Source organism: Sarcophilus harrisii, chromosome 3 (assembly GCF_902635505.1).
Source record: "Sarcophilus harrisii chromosome 3, mSarHar1.11, whole genome shotgun sequence".
NCBI lineage: Eukaryota > Metazoa > Chordata > Mammalia > Dasyuromorphia > Dasyuridae > Sarcophilus > Sarcophilus harrisii.
The window spans coordinates 524,326,478-524,348,247 of record NC_045428.1 but is presented as its reverse complement, the minus strand read 5'-3'; the positions used below and the strand labels follow the sequence as shown (position 1 = coordinate 524,348,247).

Here is a 21,770-nt window from a genome sequence, read left to right as displayed (position 1 = left end):
CACTCTTTCAAGTTAAGCCATACTTATATCCTTTTGCACTTAATGGTCCAATTTCTAACTGATGTGAATCAGAATAGAGATGTTGGGTTTTCAATGTTATATACTGTACAATGAAGTGGTAACAGGAGTGTGGGGGGGGGAGGGGGTGTGTCTATGAGAGAGAAACAGTCACAGAGTCTTTGAAGGGTGCCCATCTCAATGAGATCTTGATCACAAGATTTTTAAAATTTCTTGGTTCAGAGTTTTTTCTTGTACACCATGCTATCTTCCCAAATAAGGGCCCGATACACCATGGTCCCTATGGATAAAGGTATCCAAATGGGAAAACTAAAGGACAGAATTGCCCTCCTCAGTTCAATGACTCTTCTCAAAGATATCAACCAGACTTGGACACAACACTCCACCAGGACACAATGCTCTCACCAGGACAGAATACAGAAGAACTATCACATCCTTCATTCCCAGGCAGAATACAAGTAAAGCTTCCATTAACTCTGTACAATTCACATTGGGCTTGCAATTCACTCAAATGTTTTGGTCTTTCTTTTTTAAGGAACCTTTCCTCACTCCCATCCTCATTTTTTCACCTTTACCCTCATTCAGATTAATGCATGAAAAATAATCAAAGAATAAAACTACTCTTTTAATTTAGAAAAGAGGCCTAATTTTTTTTAAAAAGGCCTATTTTTGATAAGGGTGAAGATGTCTGCCAGGCTTCATTTCTTTTCTATAATATGCAATATTTCTTAAAACATAAGAAACTTCCTAAGTGTTTAATAAGGAATTTGAAAAACAAATGCTTTCAAAGTACTTTGCTGATATACCTCATTAAAACATATCTCTTTTAATATATTCATAAATAATAAAAATTACAACAAACCACTGTTTTAAATAATTACCTTTTCTTTCTTTGCCAGAACTATAAACCCCAGAAATTCATGGTTCAGAACAGATTTGATTTTGATTGCATTTTGTGAAAGATTTCATACTGTTAAAACTATAGCATACCACTACCACTACTATTAATGATAATAATAGCTAATATTTATTACTTACTATGTGTCATGCATTTTATAATTAACCACCTATTTCATTTGGTCCTCACACTAACCCTAGGACACAGATGCTATTGTCCCCATTTTAGAGATAAGGAAACTGAGGCAGAGGTCTAGTCACTTGCCCAGAGGTTACACAGCTAAATAAATGTTCTAGGCTTCATTTGAACTCAGGTCTTCCTGACTCTGGATCCAGCACCTTTTCCATTATGCCGATTTTGTTCCACTACAGGGAATATGGACGACAGCAATTTTTCAAAGCAAGAAAATATTTCCTAGATAAATTTCTCTTTTAGGGGAATGAGACAGGCTCTAAAATTGTCACTTTTCAGTCCTGACAAAATCTTGTATAGAAATAAAAGCTAAACGTTACATGTTTTGGCTTTGGTTGACTGGTGTAACAATAACCTAAGGAAAATTTTATCTCATAAGTATAATGGTGGGAAAAGTTTTTGAACAGTGAAGGGAAGCAATTTATATAAAGTTAAACAAAGAGTTAAAGTGGAAAGACTTACTGTAATCAGAGACTATATTTCACAACTATTCTTCCATTTACATTAGTCAGAAGCTTCAAACCCCAAATCATAATTTAGGTACTTTACATACTGAGTGTTTCAAAGCCTCAAACTATCCAATATTGTACTGTTACAGATAATTACTCCCATTACCCACTCCTCCTTGTCCAAGAGGAAAGCAGAAGAAAATGGTTGTGACTTATTCTCAGAAATAGGGAAATTAAAGATACTTACAAGGCATTGCATGGTAGATACTTGGCCAGTACTGTCCATTGTCTCTCTTCAGCCACACCCGAACTGTTCTAGAAAAGAACATTGACATTAAATAAGAATGAATTTTAGAACTGGTGACCATCCTAGAGCCAAACCTCTTGTGTAATTTGGGTCAAATAGTGTACGTACACACACACACACACACACACACACCCCCTACATGGAAGGTTTTGCCTTTGTGGCTTCAGTCACATTATGCCAATAGGTATAATGGAATCCATATGGTGAACAGGATTCTCTAGCATCCTACTGAAATAAGACAGCACACATGAAAGCCATGTGCATAAAATACAAGGAATCAGGAAAAATGGGTTAGAGACTGGGCAGACAAGTTCATGAACTACTGAGAAGGAAGTACTAAGGGCACCTCACCAGAGAGAATGCTTTCTGAAGTACATAGAGACCAGGTTAGAAATCAGAGAAAACAAAAAGTTATCAAAGTGTGCATACCCTTTGATCCAGCAGTGTTACTACTGGGCTTATATCCCAAAGAGATACTAAAGAAGGGAAAGGGGCCTGTATGTGCACGAATGTTTGTGGCAGTCCTGTTTATAGTGGCTAGAAAGTGGAAAATGAATGGATGCCCATCAATTGGAGAATGGCTGAATAAATTGTGGTATATGAATGTTATAGAATATTATTGTTCTGTAACAAATGACCAGCAGGATGATTTCAGAAAGGCCTGGTGAGACTTACATGAACTGATGCTGAGTGAAATGAACAGGGCCAGGAGATATATATAATTCAACAACAACACTATATGATGACCAATTCTGATGGACGTGGCCCTCTTCAGCAATGAGATGAACCAAAATAGTTCCAATTGTTCAATAATGAAGAGAACCAACTACACCCAGCGAAAGAACTCTGGAAGATGACTATGAACTACTACTACGTAGAATTCCCAATCCCTCTATTTTTGCCCGCCTGCATTTTTTATTTCCTTCACAGGTTAATTGTACATTATTTCAAAGTCCAATTCTTTTTGCACAGCAAAATAACTGTATGGACACGTATACATATATTGTATTTAACATGTATTGGTCAACCTGCCATGGGGGGAGAGGGAGAATTAGGAGGGAAAAAATTGTAACAAAAGCTTTTGCAATTGTCAATACTGAAAAATTACCCATGCATATATCTTGTAAATAAAAATCTATAAGAGAGAGAGAGAATAAAAATTAAAAAAAAAAAAATCGGAGAAAAGAAGCTCTGTGGCCTGTAGGCATCTGTTCCTATGACCACAGAATTATAGGATAACAAACAAATCTGAAGCTAGGAGAGATAGACCTCAGACATCAAATAGTTCAAACCCCACATTTTATAGACAGAAAACAGTAAATGTGACTTGGCCAGGATTTCACAGGTGGGTAAGTTCTGAACCCAGTACCTCTGAGTACTATTTATTATAAGTAACATTTATATAAAATGCTTTCCATACTGTATTATTAAAGTTTTTGAAAAATATATTGAAGAACTTTTTCAAAATTGAGGTAACAATCATTACCACTAAGTTCAGATAGTACCTTCCCTTAGCTTATAAAAGTTCAAAACCCAGGACCTTTGCTTTTGGTCATCTAAAAGCTGAAATCACTGATCTGAGAGATCATATATTCAAACAATAAGATGACTTTTTGTAAATTCTCTTACTAAATGTTCTTATCTTTTGGTAAGGATAAGATGGTCTCTTCCAATTCTAACACTCTCCAATTCTAAGATTTTTTAAATTGTAATTTTTTAAATGCTAAAACATACTGACTAAAATCTTAGATTTAAATCTCTAAAATGTCTAGATCAAATGTCTACTAAGATAAAAATCAATTATAATATTCCTTTTTAATATTCCAAATATATTAGACTAGCATTTTAAAAGCAGTGTGTAGGCTTTAAAACTTAAGATAAATGGACATCTAGGTGGTGCAGTGGATAGAAGACTAACCCTGAAGGCTGGAAGACCCGAGTTAAAATCTGGCCTCAGACACTTAAAACTACCAAGCTGTGTGACTCTGGGCAAGTTACTTAACCCCAATTGCTGAAGGAAAGAAAAATTAAGATAAAATTGTACTTAATCTGTCTTCACTTAACTAGGGAGTCAAGATGGTATGCCTCAATATTAATTAATTTAATTCCCTCATCACTAAGCTTTTTAATAAATAGTGTCACTGTGAAAGATGACCAAATTTTAGCCAGTAGAGGTCACTGCACTAAACACAAGACTAAGAAAGTAGTGAATCTAAAAACTGGAGATCTCAGAGGCTGACTCAGCCTTACCTAAATGAGCCTACCAATCAATAATCAATGTAGGTTGGTTCTCTGCTTGCCAAAGCAGTCCATTCTCCTTCATGATCACTCTATCACATACTCCCCCTCTTCCTGTTTCCTGTTCTCTCCTTCCATGGGTAGGGCTCTTCAAGGACATCCTGTCATCTTCTATAAAGTAGTGGCACATAGTACACTCAAATCACTGTTAGGCCAAACAAGTTTTCAGTTTCTTTCTTCCCATCTTTAGGGCAGGCCTGAAATTGTGCTAACCCCTTTAGGGTTATTACTACTTTTCATAACAGTAATTCCCAGAAATTTCCTCTTAATCACTAGTGGATTCAACTGAACACGTCAGTAAAAGAAAAAACAAAACAAAAATGGGTATAAAACTCAAGCCTTTTATTCCCTTAAAATTAAAATATTTTAAAACAAACTAATGATAAGGAAGAGCGCCTTTCCTTATAGCATACACAGTATAATTAACTTTCCTCCTCTGCAACCACCTATGACTATAAAGCAAGGGAATTAGTTCTATGTTCACAACTTGATGTAGTCCTTTTGCATGGAAAAAACAAACAAAAAACCAAGACTAGAAAAGTGTTCTGAGTCTCAGTTTGCTTTACTATGACTGTCACTGGACTGGGAGCTAAGAAACCTAAGCACAAGTCTTAACTCTGCCAGTAACTAGTTATATGACCTCAGGCAAATCAATTCAACTTCTTGAGTCTCAGTTTCCTCAACTGTAAAAAGATCAGGGCATCAAAATTAATTCTGTTTTCTTTCTACATCTGATTTGATGACTGATTTAATTTTAATTTAATGTTCATATGAAATGTATAAGCAAACTTTTATTTCAAACCAATGATGTCTTATAGGGATTGAGAGTGAATATGACGGCAGTTCCAGGAAATGTCTTTAATATGGAGTAATGGTATAAAGAAAAACATTTCCTCCTCCTTGTTCTTCTCAAACACTTGTTCTACTGCTAACTCTGCTGCTCCTTGTGGTGATTTTAATCTCCAACATCATGATTTCATAGAATCCTAAAATCCTGAAGATGGAAGGGAGCTGAACAATGATCTAACTCATTCCTTTCATTTTATACAAGAATAAACAGGACCCCAAAGAGCTGTGATAACTCGCTTATTATAGCTTATATTGTCTTACTTCCTATGCCATCCCTGAGGTTGTAATAAACATTTGACATGGTGTGCCCACATATCACACTTTAGGCTATCCCTTGTTTTATTTGTTAAGAAATTTTATTGACCTTTTGTTTTTACATCACCTACCAACTTCATCCTTCTTGACCTTTTTCGAGTTGACAGCTCTTCTCTGCTCCACCAAACAACTCTCTGCTTTATCATCATCCATATCCTATCCTCTTATCCTATCCCAGACGTACTTCTGTTACCTTTCTGCAAAACCTCTCTTGAAGGGGTAGTGGATAGAACACCAGCCTAGAATCAGAAGGAGCTGAATTCAAATTCAACTTCAGACACTTAATACTTACTAGCTGTGTGATCCAAGTGCCTTGTAAAAAAAAAAAAAACAACCCTCTTGAAGATTCTATTCATTTACATGTATTCAAGCAACATTACTGTGCTGGCAATTCCCAGATCTCTATATCCAAACAAAAATATTTATCCAAACCTAGTCTCTCTCTCCTATATATCTTTTCCCGAGTGTCCTATACATAGCACAAACTCCACTGGGCAGCATAAAACTGCTGCCATATGCATCCTCTCTCCACTCACAGTTACCTTTTAACTTCAGAGCCCATCCCTTCTTACCTGGACTACTACAACAAACATCACCTAGCTATTCTCCTGGTTTCCAGTTTTTTCTCCTTCCCAATCTACTCTCCACAATTCTTGAATAGCTTTCCTTAAAGAATAAAATACCAATCAGGTTGGCAGTTAAGGCTTTCCCAATTCTGAGTCCTAGCCACCTTTCATAAACTCTCTGTTCCAGTCAAATTGCAGTTATTCCCCAAATTAGAATCTTCAACTCCTGTTCTATGAGCATTTACATGTGTAATTCCTTCTCTAGGTTTGCAACACAAGAAAACTCTGAAAATCCTTATTTTCTGTCAAAGACTATTCTTGGAGCCTTCCTTTCATCCCCCCCAGCTTTTAGTGATATTTCTAGCTTCAATCTTCCTGACTTATTTATGGACAACAATGACATGTCTTCTGATAGAAAGTAAACTCCATGAGGGCAGAGATGGTTGCATTTTTATTTTTGTATTTTGGACACCTAGGATAATGTAGCACATAACAGATGCTTGATTAACTGTTAACTTGAAAAGAATGATGGGACATATGAGCCTGGTCAGATACAGCCAAGCACTACTGCCAGCATATAAATCCTACTCTCCTAGCCTCTGCTGGGAAAATTAAATCCTTATCCTAAAATGTGGCATTTTCTCAAAACTACTTTATCTGCCACTCTCTTTTGCCCCAGCACATTTTTTTCCACACATACTTATTTGCATGCTCAATCTCCTTGAAGGCAAGCAGGTTATTTCTCTTGGTAACCAGAATAAAAAATAGGTGTCCAACAAATGATTTCTGAACTGAATTTATTCTTGATTGGCTAGCAAGTTACCTGACAGAGTTAGTCCAGCTTGAGCTTGGAGTAGGGCCAATTCCCTGTTTTACCCTATTGCTATGGTCCCAATTCAGGGCTACAAATAGCAAATGAAATACCTCCACAGATGCCTCCACCCCTCAAAAAAACAAAACTAAAGTCAACATCTTCTGTAGCTTGGCATAATCTCAAGTAATCATTGGGACCAAGCCATCCTATAGATCAGTCAGTTCCATCTCTCCCAGGACAGACTATAAGTATATGAATGGCCTGAGAGACAAGCCATCATTCTGAAACTAAAAAATACTCTGTACCTTTGTGCTATGTACCAAAAAGCTATCTATATAGGTCACTTTTCTGAGAGAAGAGACTGGGGGTGGAGGCAAATAGGATACCAAAGGTTGCTAAGCTACTGAATAAAGAAAGACAGGGGCGTCTACCCATGTTGAAATTCAGGCTTTAAAAAATCTGTCCTAGGATGATGCAACCCTCATAAGTTACCATAGCAATGAGTCTTTTTTCTTTAGGGACAACTGTTATTTTTGTTACCAATGAAATTACTTTTGGGGAACTCCCACCCCAAAGTTTGAGATCCTGAAATTCTCAAGGAGTATTTTCCCAACAGATCATTCACTGCAAAAATAACAAAAGCCTAAGTGGTCCTATTGGAAGAGGACAATACCTAGAGATCTTTCCAAACAATGTACAAACTTGAGTAATAATATGCCAGTGAATGTTTTGTGATATGTGTTTTTAATGGTAGATTTTTTTTTCCTTAAAAAAGAAAAGTATCTCTTCCATTAGAAATGTTGTAGAAACTCAGGGGGGGAAATGTAAGTATGCTCTTTGATAATGAAGAATGGAAGCTGAGGTTTATCCCCACTTACATAATATGAAATAAATGTGTCAAGTCTTTTTGTACCACAAATCTCTATATGCTGAATGGATTCCAATAGATGAAGTAGAAATGGCTCTAACTTGGATGGATGGGTAAAGAAATAAGAGGATTCTGGTTCGAGCCTCTCAAATCAAGTTCTACTATATAACCTCTAGGCCACTATGGAAAATATCTTAGTTCCAAATATGAATTAATTCATTTGCATCCACCACTCTTAGAAACACTAAGAACAGTAGCATTGAGGATTTTTTCATTACTGTTTCCATCTCTGTCCAAACTCTGCCCATCATCCATCAAATACACAAAGTTTCTGGTCTCCTGGAAGCCCATTTCAAAAACCAAATCAAAGATATGGAAACAAATGTAAAGATGTTTTATTTGCAGTTACTGGAATTGCTTTAGAATAAACCTGGCACTGGAATAAACCCATCACATATAAATATTCTTGAGGTGATCAACAATCATTACAAAAATGAACCAACATCTATAACATTCTTCAAGAGTTATGAAGTCCTCCTTAAAACTATCTCTAGCTTCCTCCTTTCTTGCCCTCAAGAAACATACACTTGACTGGGGAAAAATAATAACAGACTTAAATAAGTATGTATATGGAAAGGAGATCTCATTGATGTGGTTGACCAATCATTCCTGCCCATGTTCTCATTCATGTTCATTAGGAGATCTCTCCAGTTTCCAAGGAAAGGACCCCTTCTCACTTGCTCTTGAAATTAAAGTATACCAGCTGTAAAATTATCCATGCATATAACTTGTAAATAAAAAGCTATAATAAAAAAAAGAAAAAGCTGCAATAAAAATAACTATCATAATATAGGGGGGGAAAAAAAAGAAATTGAAGTATACCAGTAGAGCAGGTGGGGTTTCCATTGGTTATCCCTCATTTTGGCTATATAACTAGCATAATTTCTTTTTCAACTTCCTTGATAAACTGTAGCACCTGTCAGGTGCTTCTCTATCACTTTTGCAATAATAGCAACTTTTAGTAGTATTCCATGACTCATAAATATATAGCAGCAGCAGCAGTAATAGTAGAATATTTACTTTTTTTTTTTTTTTTAAGGGCCTTTGTTACAGGGAGAAAATGAGGGTCATTTAATAAGCTCTGCTATTTTCCAAAGGCAGTGCAGCCCATTCTCTTCTTTGTATTTAATTCTGGTCCCCATCATTCTTTACTTGTAGTGGCTGGGCAAATGATACTGATGAATTCTGTAGTCTGCCCATTGGACTGCATGTCATAATCTATACAACTGCCATTTCTCATTCACAAGTTTTTTCCTGTCTGTAAATGGGTCAAACTTTTAAGAATAGTTATGGATCTCATCCAAGGGGACATTCAAGGTTGCAGGCAGGATATGATGCAACCACCACAATGTAATCCAAAAACAAGAGCAACTGGAAGACTTTCCCATTTATGAGGAATCAGTCACCAATTAGGTTCTGCACACATTCTTTTCTAACACATTACTTTTGATATCAACACTATATATTATATATCTAAATCTACATATGCAGATATTCACATGGGTATACACACAAATGTGTATATATGCATTATAAACGAAAATTACATATCTCAATACTATTGACATACATTTCATATATGATCTCAAAACTATAGATATAACTATATATGTATATGTCATATATATAATCAATGCTATTATACTTCATATATAAATACAAAATAATTTTGGGGGGATATGTAATAAATGAAAAAATCAGGAAAGCTCTTTACAAGAAGGTAATAAAAACTGAGACTTTAAAAGAGATATAGAATTCAAGCAATGTAGTTTAGGTGGGAGAGTATTCTCAGTTTAGGTAACAGCATATTCAAATGCATGGCAGTGGGAATTGCAATGAGATGCCAAGGAAATACCACATAAGATGGTATGGCTGCAACATACCAGTTCATTTGAGAGGTGGGAATGGGAGGAGAGAATATTTATTGGTCTATCAAGTGTTTCTGAAGAGGAGCACTGTATGTAACCTTACATAGACAGGAAAAGTGACTATTTGCTGTTTGTATTTCTCTTCTAATTTTTTTTTCCTTCATCAATTACTCTGGATTATTTATTGAAAGAAGTCTCTCTTCTAATAATTTTTTTTCCTTCATCAATTACTCTGGATTATTTATTGAAAGAAGTCAGAGGACATAGTTTGAGAAACAGTGCTCCAGAGCAATCTTTGGTAATTCCCACAAGGAACTTGTATATTTGCAAGAGAGTGATAGGGCAATTATGAGTATGATTTTAAAAGCTGACTTTTTTTTTCTCCTTAAATAAGAAAGACCGACATTTTCTTTGCCTGAAGGACCTATTCCCCTGGGAATTAAGCTGTACAAATCTTTCCTCAAGCACCTTTTGTACAATTTTTTTCATTTCCTGGATGTGAAAAAATTAATGACTCAGTAATTTTAGGCACAGGCAACCCTTGGAACAACTTTGCTGAAAAATATATCAAGAAAAACTTTTATTCATAGCTATGGGAAGAGGTTTTAAACATTTCAATACCCTGCGTTTTTATATTCAAGCTTTACAAACATAGTAAAACAACTCAACTACTTGCAACTCTCTCAAACTTACAATACTCTCAAACATGCGTATAACTACCCTTTTCCTACTGCATTTTAATTAGTTGGTCCATACTTTTCCAGTAGAGGTGTGAGAAAGGACAATAATAAATCTTCAAATAAAAATATTAAGTCATCAAATTGAGATTTAATGTAGTCCCTGATTACAATTGTCACAGTATGTATTATGTGTATGTAAACATATGCATATGGCTATATATACATATACTGCTTTATGATTACACCTGGTTTTTTTATACTTGTTTGTGTCCAATGTCCTTAATAAGGTGGCACTCATCTAGGGGAGGGGGTGGGGGGGTAAGAGGTGAAAAATTGGAACAAGAGGTTTGGCAATTGTTAATGCTGTAAAAAAAAAAAAAAATAAGGTGGCACTTTAGTTTTTAAACATCAGTTTCATCTTTACTTATGCATTTTACCCTTTCCTATATAGCACAGCAGTGGAAATAAAACTAGACATTAATAATAATAATAATATATTGATGAAGAAGAAGCATTTATATAGATCTTAAAGTTCTATTTTTTTTATCATTATATCTCATTTAAAAAAATTGAGAGGTAAGTGCTACTATTATTCCAGTTTTACAGATGAGGCAATAAGAGGCCATATTTGAAGCCAGATCTTGCTAACTCCAAGTCCAGCAATATATTATTCAGGGTAGCACCTAGCAGTTCCCATCAGAGCATCTGATTGTGATGAATAGGAGGAATACAGAGAAAAGGGGAAACCATAAATGTAAAAAATCAAAATGAAGAAGAACCAAAAAACATATACAAGGATTGCAATATAAATGGAAAAGAACATACTACAACAAAACAAATGAAACCGAATGCTGTGAAATTACAAAAAGAAGCTTGGCTCCCAAGAGTAGATGGTTCTTTCCCTTCTTTGTGGAGCTGGGGGACTACGAGTCAAAAATATTATATATACACACAACATCATACCTGTTTGATGTGTTAAATCAGTTTTGCGGAAAATATTTTTCTTAATTTTCCTCTATATTAAGTATTTTTTTAAATAAATGTTATTTAATCTGACCCTCACAACAATCTTGAGAGGAAATTGCTTTATTTCCTCCATTTTACAGATGAGGAAACTGAAGCAAACAGGTTAAGTGACTTGCTATTTCTTTATTTTCTTTAGTTAAGTCATATAACCAGTAAGTATCTGAGGCTAGATTTGAATTCAGGTTTTCCCAAGTCTAGTCTTGGCTCTCTATCCACTACACCAATAGCTGCCTCAAAAATAAAGGGAAAAAAAGATAAAAGACTACATTTTTTTTAGTTTAGGTCAATCCCAAGGCCAAACGCTAGCCCTCGTTATACTTATGTGGACCTGTCCTGCCATCACTAAGGGTCTCATATATTAAGACATGCTGTATTAATATGAATCAAGCTAGCTTAGCCTAGGCACTGCCCTACAAATTAGATTAGTAAAATGGTGGAAAAATCACATGAGCTCTCTACCTTGTAGTGTTATATATATATAGATAGATAGATAGATAGATGTCGCCAACTTAAGGGAAGTTAGATTTCAGTGATAGTTAAGGAATTTCTCCAACTCGCATAGGTTGGTATCTTCTCAGAGCACCATGAAGGTGACAGATTTACTTAGGGCATACAAGCCAGTGCATGTCAGAGGCGGAATATGAGTCCAAGTCTTCTGGCTGGTTCTCTCCACCAGGTAGAGAATATATATATATATATATATATATATAGATGTCGCCAACTTTCTCCAACAGGAAGACATCCTTTTTTAAATACCAAAGAATTTTGAGGTACTTTGTTACATGAAAATTTTACTTCAACATCTACTTAAAAAACACAAAATTTTCTGAGTTCAGTAATGCTTTTAAATGAATTCATATTTTAATAATCACAACAGCATCTATCTATATTTGATATGAATACAAATATTTTGTAATCAGCTTTGATAATAGCATCATGAAATTCTGCTCAGATAATTTCCATTTTTTAAAAAATGTGTAAAAGATAATGTAATTATGAATTGCAATGGAATGTTTAATGACAATCTAAGACAACATATAAAATAGGAAAAGGTGATACTAATTTACAATAGTAGCCATTAATTACTAGTACCTACCTTCTGACAGAGAGGTGATGGATTAATTACTATACAGATACATATTTTTGGACAAGGCCAACACTGGAACTTGGAATGACTTTGATTTGTTTGTTTATTACCCCAGGAGATGGGAGGTAAAAATTAAAAAACTTGAGAATTGGGGAAAAAAAATTTTTTTAAAACAGTAAATAGCCACTGCCCACTATATGTTTCACTGGCTATAATGTGAAACATATGGATTGATTGCAAATATATTTGGATTGAAATGGCTGGTAGTTTATAAAACTCTATGGATACATAAATATATTTAAATACAATTATATGGGTATGTATAACCTGTCTATACACATATCTCTTTCCCTTTTCCCCCTGTAATTAAAGTATTTTGGATTTTATAATGTAACAAGTCTCTTAAATCAAAGTTTCCATACTGAATTCAATCCACAAGTTTTGATGAAACCAAAATCCAAAGTAATCTATGGTCCTACGTTCCACTACTCAAATTTTTCAAAAAGATTTTACATAAAAAGTAGAAATGAGTTTTAACTTTGGGCTGCAGAACACTAGTTCTAGAGAAACTTGATTAACATTTTGATCACTAGGGAAAATTAAGTGTGCTTTTTCAAGCAATCCCAAATGAAAACCTTCCATGTAAGCTCTTTAAAGGTATAATAGAAACCAAAGAAATGAAATCTTTCCTTTGCTAGACTAAACTCATCTAAGGTTCTTTTTTTTCTTTTTAATAGCTACAAGTTCATTCATTACTAAATATTTCCCCTAGATTTTTTCAAATACAGTCATAAAATTTGCCAATTATAACTGGAAAAAAAAAAAAAAGGTACTAGAAAAAGACTAAAAACTCAGAAAACTTTCAGAGACCAGGCTGAAAGTTCAAAGTATTAAAATTTGTTTTGGTGGAGGTGTGTGTGTGTGTGTCTGTGTGATAAATATACACGCTGTGTTTTAAAGAGAACATATGAAAATCACTGTACCAACAAGATTCAGCTATGTAAAATTTATAATCTCGATGGTTTATAATTAAGCTTGCAGATGATTACCAAAAGGAAAAAAAAAAAAACAAAAAACAACAAATCTCAGAAGTCCACATTATTTTCGCAAACTAGATCTTCTCCTTTCTAGTGTGTGGATGAAATCAGCATTACTATGACTCACTATAAGTACAGGTTATGATATACCTGGCTTAATTTACTTATTTTTAAACTTTTTTCCTTAATCTATAACTCTTTTATAACAATGTATTCTCCAAATATTCAAGCAGTGCTATCATATAGTCATTAGAATCAGTCAATTTAAAAATCTGAAATATCCATTGAACACATAACTAAATCCCAAGTTGTAAAATATTATATATTTAATTTTGAAATTTTTATTTCAATATTGTTATTTTCAAATAAGTTATGTCCCTGAATGCCTTGAGAATTTATTTTAACCTTGAATTTTCTGAAACAAAAGGAGATTCATTTAAAAAATATTGAGCCTAGCCTATATGATATACGTCATGTTCACACCTTCAGATGACATAGTATCTCTTAGTAATCTAAGCTGAGAAATAGGGGACACATTAGAACTAGAGCCCCAGGCCATATAATATTTTGTTTGACAAAGTTTATACTAGTCACCAATAAGTTACAAGCAGTTACAGTACACACAAGAATAAAGATATTGTATGCTCCTTAGAATCCCAATACAGGAGCCCTGTATTCTCCATAGCTTGGTGTTGTCCAATAGAACTGCGTTGGGCAATAAGCTTGTTATTAAGATAGCAGTTCCAACTTTTTCTTCCTTTTAAAAAAAAATTTTTTTTTATACTTTTCTTTCCTACCTTAGCAAGTATATTATGGCAAATAAATGAATAAATAAGTGAAGCTTTTATTTAGCCATTTATTTCTCCTCTAGTCTTATAGTGACTATTCTCTCAAGATGTTCATTCCAATTTAAAAAAAAAAAAACTTTAAATAAATCACTAAGCAGCTATCCAAAAGCATTTCTGTCTAATACTTTAAAAGACAGATGAGTCACATATAAAAACCACAGAAATCAGGTTATAGGCTTAGATATTATATTTGCAAAGTTTATTTGACATTTAATGACATACTTAATTGCTAAGAGGCAGTGCTACCTGGTGGAGAGAACCAGCCAGAAGACTTGGACTCATATTCCGCCTCTGACATGCACTGGCTTGTATGCCCTAAGTAAATCTGTCACCTTCATGGTGCTCTGAGAAGATACCAACCTATGCGAGTTGGAGAAATTCCTTAACTATCACTGAAATCTAATTTCCCTTAAATGATACAGCTTGTCTAGTCACCCTTTCTAAGACCAACTGAACCTTCATTCAATCCCTGGGGTCCACTCACTGATTGAGGAAGAGAAGAGTTGCAATGCTCATTGTCTCCACTTCCAATTTCCCTCTCCTATGAGGTTCATGCTACCCAATCAAAAACCTGGTAGCTATTGTCTAGACGCAGTGATTCTCAAGCTTTTGTTTTCAGTATCTTTATCCTTAAAAATTATTGAGGATCTTTCCAAAGAGTTTTTGTTTATCTGGATTATATTTATAAGCATTTACCATATTGGAAATAAAAACTATTTTTGAATTTGTAGACCCTCTAAAAGGGTTTCAGAGATCCCCAGGATTCTCTAGACCATACTTTGAGAACCACTGATCTAGAGTTTCAGGTCACTTCTCTTTCTCCCTCAATGAGTTCAAAACCTGGCTTTTAATTTTTGCTCTCCTCCCCAACTCCTGCCCTACATCAATCTATATATTTGATTCTCCTTTGAATACCCTAATCACTCAATTCTTCAACCTCCTCTCCCCCATGAGCAATTCCACTACCCCACCAAAGCCACACAAAAATATCAAACCGTATATCTTGCCATCCCCCATAATTGTACCCCCTTCATGTTCTCTTATCCTGTTCTTCATCCTCACCACGAGATCGATTCCCTTGACCCCTCAATTCTTTCTCAAGTATCTCTCCCTGCTTTTTCTTCCATCCTGACTCTTTGGTAAATCAATTCAAGCTTGTACTGTTCTCGCTTGAATCATATCTTGGATAACACCCAGGCAAACCTTAGCCTTGGGTCAACCCCACCTTTGAAGTTTTGCTTCTCATGTACACATTGCCAAATGAGGGAAAGCAAAAGGAGTTTGGACTTAGAAAGAGTGGCTAAAAGAACCCAGATCAAGCAATGCATTTCTGAGAACATCTGGAGGTATTTCTGCAAGAAGAGTGTTATCCGTTTTGGACATGTATATTTATTTTGTATTTAATTTACACTTTAACATATTTAGCATGTATTGGTCATCCTGCCATCTAGGGGAGGGGGAGGTGGGAGGAGTGGGGAGGGGAAGGAAGGGAAAAATTGGAATAAAAGGTTTGGCAATTGTCAATGCTGTAAAATTACCCATGCACACAACTTGTAAAAAGCTTTTAAAAATTAAAAAAAAAAAAAAAAAAAGTGTTATCTAAGAAGAAAATAGCTATGGTGCCCTTTAGGGAAAAACTCCCCAGTCAACCAGGGCTTTTTTACTCCAGGATGATTTACCTAGATATTCCCAAGAGCCTTAAAATGTAAATAGAAAATTGATGAAGGAAAAGAGACAGAGTTTGAAATGTTACCAATTTAGAGACTCATTTTAGTTAATAAGCAAATGATCCTGAACCGGGAAAGAAGGGCTATCAGTCATGTACACTTACTAATTCTAATTCTTACTAAGAATTACTAATTCTAAGAATTAGGGAAATAAATTAATACCACTAATGAAATTTACTGGTAGATGGGGAGAAGGGAAAGTGAAGGTAAGAATGAAAGAGAATGAGAGCTTGGAGCCCTTGGAGAACTGGGAGTATACATTTAGAAGAGAGGAAGGCTGAGTGGCTTGGGGAACACTTCACTTTCAACACTTAAAGGAGAAGCAAGAGGGAAACAACAGATTCCCTGGGGAGAAGGGCATCCACAAAGCATTTGAAAGCAAGAAAGGGAGACAGACAAAGAAGAGACAAAAATTCACTTTGAATGACCTAAAAACCAGTATTGTCCCTCTTTTCTCAGGGACCATAAACCAATCATCCAGTTATAATCTGACTCATCTGCCAAAAGATCTTTATTCTCCCCAGCTGGTTTTGCTATCGTGAGCTCTAAGCAGTTCCAGAGCTGATGCACCTGAGAAAGGACTACAAAAAGCTGGCTCGATCTAGCAATCAGAAAGTGTGTTTAGTGATATGATTTGGCATACCAGGACATAATTTAAAACAGAACCACAAACCCAGTTGATATAATAGATCTATTGTCTCCCTAGGATACACATCCAAGACATAACCTAAAACTTCCCAAGAATTTTAAGAATAATTCATTACTACTCATTTCTAGTGATTCAAAAAGACACCAATGACACAGCCAGAATAATATTAGAATGCATTGCCAAAGAGATATGAAATTAGGGATCAAGAGAAGTGATTTGTATTCTTTAAGCACTCACAGGGGTGAGGGAGAAAAGACCAGACTAAATGACCCTAAAAGTTAATTTCTGAGCTCTTTCATAGATAGTCTAGGATATTGGGCGGATATACCAAGCAAACCCTGAGGTACAATTTCTAGACATGCTTTTAAAGTTAAATTTCTTTGTCCTCCTATAGGCAAAGAACAAGGAGTGAAACTGAATAAGGGTACAAATTATTCTCAAACTATAATATGATTCTTATAAATTTACAAAGTAGTGAAATTAAAGTTTTTTAACATTTTAAATGCATACAATATAAAACTGAAATTTAAAATTTTCCCATGATTTCTTTCACAGCCATATTCTGGAAGTCAAATTTTGAAACTTTAAAAAGATTATTTCCTTCATAAACTACACATCTATAACTAAGCTTAATCATATTAAAATGAAAATTAACTTTTTAAAGCTTTCCAAGCTACAATGATGAGATTAGAATGACTGTCAATCAATACTGAGTTAGTGCTTACTATGTGCCAAGCTTTGCCACAGTCCCTGTCCTCAAGGAACTTACCTCCTAATGGGAAAGATAACATGCAAACAAGTACTACGTACACAGCACACTATGTACAGAATAAATAGGAAGTAAATAACAGAGGGAAGGTACTAGAATTGAAAGGGTTTGAGGAAGGCTTGATTATAAAAGTATACAAGAAAAGTGGAAAAAATAATTATCACACTAAAGAAATTTAGATTTTATTGGAGGTGGCTGAAGATAAACTAGCTATAGATCTGTCAATTCCAAATGACTGTTTAGAAATATTATGTGTGTATATATATAATGTATATGGTTCTTCATGATTTGCAAAGCACTCTGCATGTACTATTATTATTCCACTAGTCTTCATAGCAACTTGATGAGGTAATTAATACAAGTGTTATTTTTTCATTTTTCAGAAAAACAACTTAGAGGCACCAATTGAGTAAGTAATTGCCCCAAGCCCACAACTCCAAATTACCAATCTGATTCCTTCTAAATCTCAATCTTTCTGCTAGATTCCAGAAACTATAGATCAACTACTACTGAATTTACAGCAGCTTTATCTTTCAAAGAGTAAAGCTACATTTGCTTTGTATCTCAACTCACAATTGACAGCTTACCCCAAGTAAACAGTTATTTTGTTAACAGTTTTAATCCCTTCAGAAAAAATAAAAACATTTAATCACTTTATGGAAAATGAGTAAATCTTGAACCAGGCTTGCAGCCACTTGATTTTTCCATCCTGAGAGGGATAGGGAAAGGGCAAAACAAGAGGGCAAGATGGAGAAAGTAGAGCATTTACCAGTTCATTCTGTCAGGTGGAGCTTCACTATTTTGTCCAAAGTGACTCCCTACATCATCATCCAGAAACAGGGGGAAAAAATGCAAAACAAAAAGCCAGGAATGATTCTGTGACAGTTCATTTGGAGTTATGGATGTTTCTGCTCCCCTCTCTCACTAGAAACAATTGATAAGGGGGCAACTAGTTGGTGTAGTGAGCACCAACCCTGAAGTCAGGAGGACCCGAGTTCAAATCTGACCTGAGACACTTAACACTTCCTACTTGTGTGATCCTGAGCAAGACACTTAACCCCAAATGCCTTAGTAAATAATAATAATAATAATAGAAACAATTGATAAATCATTCTCGTGAAAATGGAATTACTGACAATTTTCAACTCTGAACACAGTATGCTGTCCTATTTAAAACAGGAACATACTAATTTTTACATGCTATTTATTGCATGATATCTTTTGGTGGTCAAAGGTCAATAACAGTAGTTTGTGAGTTCAGACAATTTTGGAGGGGTTTTCTTTGTATACTGAAATTTTTGTGGGTTTTGATAATAATAAAAATCCGCAATACATAAAAAAGTGTTGGACATGACAGAAAACAACTGAAAAATAACATCAAACTTACTAGTTATATGAACCTGGGCTAGTCACTTAACCATTGTCTGCCTCAATTTCCTCATCTGGCACCTACCTCTCTGAGTTTTTATGAAGATTTAATGAGATTAGTGAAGTACTTTACAAACTTTAATGCACTATAAAAATTTTAGTTATTATCATATCACCTAATACCAATTTATCAACATTCATATGAAATATTCTACCATCTTTCATAACTTGAGATCTTCCTATCTTTCCAGTTTTCTTATACCTCCTTCAACTTACTCTCCTCTATCCAATCAATCAATACATATCTGTTAAAGCAAGTATTCCATATCAGGCACTATGCTAGACACTGAGGATACAAATATAAAAAACAATTTCTGGCCTTAAGGATCTTACATGTACAGTACTCAGACCCAGTGATACTAAAACCTTCTTGTTCCTCACATAAGACACTATCCCCAGGCACTTTTCACTTGCTGTTCAACACACCTGGAACTCTCTCTCCTGTGACATATAAAAAGTTCACAAGACATAATTTCTGAGTAATTGATCATTTTATTAATGATGGCTAGAGAATAATTAATAAAATAACTGTCCATTTGGCCTGAACCACAGAGGGATCGTAGCAGCTTCCTGAAGCTTATTTTACCCTTCAAAGAGTAGGTATTCTCAGAGAGGTGGCAATCAACTCTGGTTAGTAATTAATGAGAAGAATGAATATTATGAGAGCCAGACCTATTCTAATGAGAGGCTGGGGGATTTTGATGATGTCACTTTTATTCCCAGATCACCCTAGTCCTAATCAATCTAGACAAAGTATATATACATATACCCCCAAGACCAAGTAGAACACTATAGTTTCTCCCACTTTGTTGTGTTTTCAAAAGATTAAGGAGAAAATTAATCCAATCCCATTACCATCTATGTTCTTCAGAATAAATAAATTCTGAATAAAAAAGGGACTGATTTCTGAATGATGAAATAGGAAGGTAAAAAAATCCTGGTCCTAATTCATTACTTGACTATTAATATAAGAGAGAAATAATCATTTCTCTCACTTCTGGCTTCTCTGGTTTTCTTCAGTCCTCACCTTCTACCTCTTGAAGAAGAAAATGAAAGCAGAAGTTGAGAAGGGACATGTGCAAAAGTAAGATACTTGGATCCCTTTTCTTATGAATTTTTATTTTTATTTTTTAAAAGCTAACTACTTGACTGGGAGTTAGGAGACCAGGGGTAATCCTGGCTTTGTCAATAACTAGCTGCCTGACCTCAAGCAAATCATGTGACCTTTCTATGACTAGCTCCCTGAAAGGTCCCCTTTAGCTCTAAAACCCTATTATTCTATGCTATAATTCTACACTTTCAAGTTATGGCTAGCACACTGGACACAGTGGCACCACCAGATTACTATTTGCGGCCTGATTTCATCACAGTACCAAGTAATCGAATTAACATTTGCCCTTTTATTTAAAGGTCCAAGAGAGGCATCCTGGCATGGCCAATAAGAGTGCCTAAACTTGGCGTGAAGAAGACCAGGGTCAAACAAAATGCCATCTCTGACATGTGGGACTCTGGCAAATTACTTAGCCTCTGAGCTTCAGTTTTCTCATTTGTGATATGAAAATACTATTAAAATGTTGAATTTTATTATTACAATTATACAAATTCTTCAAAAACAAACACTATTTTTTTCCTCTCCCTTGCCCAGTTTTCTCATCCTTTAACAGTTATAACATGTATACAGGTGTACATGTATTTGTATGTGTGCGTGTGTGTATATATATTTATATCCATGTGTATGTTTGTATATATGTGCATGTGTTTCTCTAATAAAATTCACATCAAGCACCTTGATTCACAATGTAATCATGATATAAAAATTGTAATACTCTCCTCTGAAGGACTGTTTACAAGAAACATTTCCCTTAAAAAAAAAAGTTAATGATAACTTTGGCATTTCCTTCCCATGTTGTTTCAAGTTCACTAAAGGGAAAAGCAACCCAAAACCTTCTGTTCAAATGTTCCATTACACAGGATGACTTTTCCATGAGCTCTGGGAAATGTACTTTGTTCTTATATGTTTTTACATGACCTTGGAATAATTATATTAAGTGTGCTTGACCAAAAATGGGAGAAAAATATCTGAATTCTTAAGGTTTAAAAATTTGGTGCACCAGCAAACATATTCCTTTCCCTGTCATATTTATTCAAGATAACAAAGCTTACCACCATCCCCAGTCTTCTTCACTCTGCCAATAAAAAAATGAGAGTGGTTATAAAAGAGCTTCACCAGAATGATGTGGTGCATTTCTCTAGAGAACTTTATTGTGAATTCAAAATTTATATTCAAGGAACCTGTTTATAGGGAAGGAACTACTGAAGCAAGAAGAACCTTTTTGTCCATGACAGCTAGACTTAAAAAATTAATAATAACCTAGCACTGACCAAGAAAAACGGAGAGAAGTTAATTGTAGCTGCCTATCAAACTGTCACTATGTAGCCAAATGTTTAAATGTTAATTCATAGTTGGAAGTTGTTTTTTTGGGGGGGAAAAGGGAGTTGCTTATGACTTCCAATCCTGGCTTTTACATACTTATTTTAAAAGAAAGGGAGTAGTAGCTCAGTAGAAGTAACTATGAAAAGATTCTTTTGATCATTTTCCGCTTCTGAACTATGGATTCTAATATAAATAATAAATAAGACAATCTGTTAATTTTTTTTCTTGTATAGGCTCAGTTACACACATACAGTCTCATATGGGGCCATAGAAAAGATTACATTTGAAAAGGAGGGGAATGAGGAAATGAGAGGAAAGGAGATGTGGAACAAGTTATGTTTTTCAGCTTGGCAGGAAAATTGGACATCTATGTTAGCTGATTCTTGCATGGTGTCAATAGAACAGAGTTAATCTTTACCAATTTCTTCAGGAGATGGATTTGATGTTGTGCTAAGAAAAAGTTTCTTTATGGTGGTGAAGAGGGGAGGTGGCACTAGGATTGAAGGTGAGGAATACAACTTCAGTTTCAATTCAATTAATACTCTCTTTCTTGTAGATATTGAACCTCGCAACCCTGCTACAT

The 21,770-nt window shown here is 34.9% G+C and overlaps 1 protein-coding gene across 2 annotated transcripts in view; it reads right to left on the bottom strand.

Moving 5' to 3' along the window:
• WDFY2 (WD repeat and FYVE domain containing 2) overlaps window positions 1-21,770 on the bottom strand; it is a 145,015-nt gene that overhangs the window by 78,148 nt on the left and 45,097 nt on the right. For both annotated transcript variants that reach the window (XM_003764550.4, XM_031961963.1), the window contains exon 2: window positions 1,805-1,872. In XM_003764550.4, the coding sequence (XP_003764598.1) occupies window positions 1,805-1,872 (68 nt within the window). The remainder of the gene's footprint in view (window positions 1-1,804; window positions 1,873-21,770) is intronic.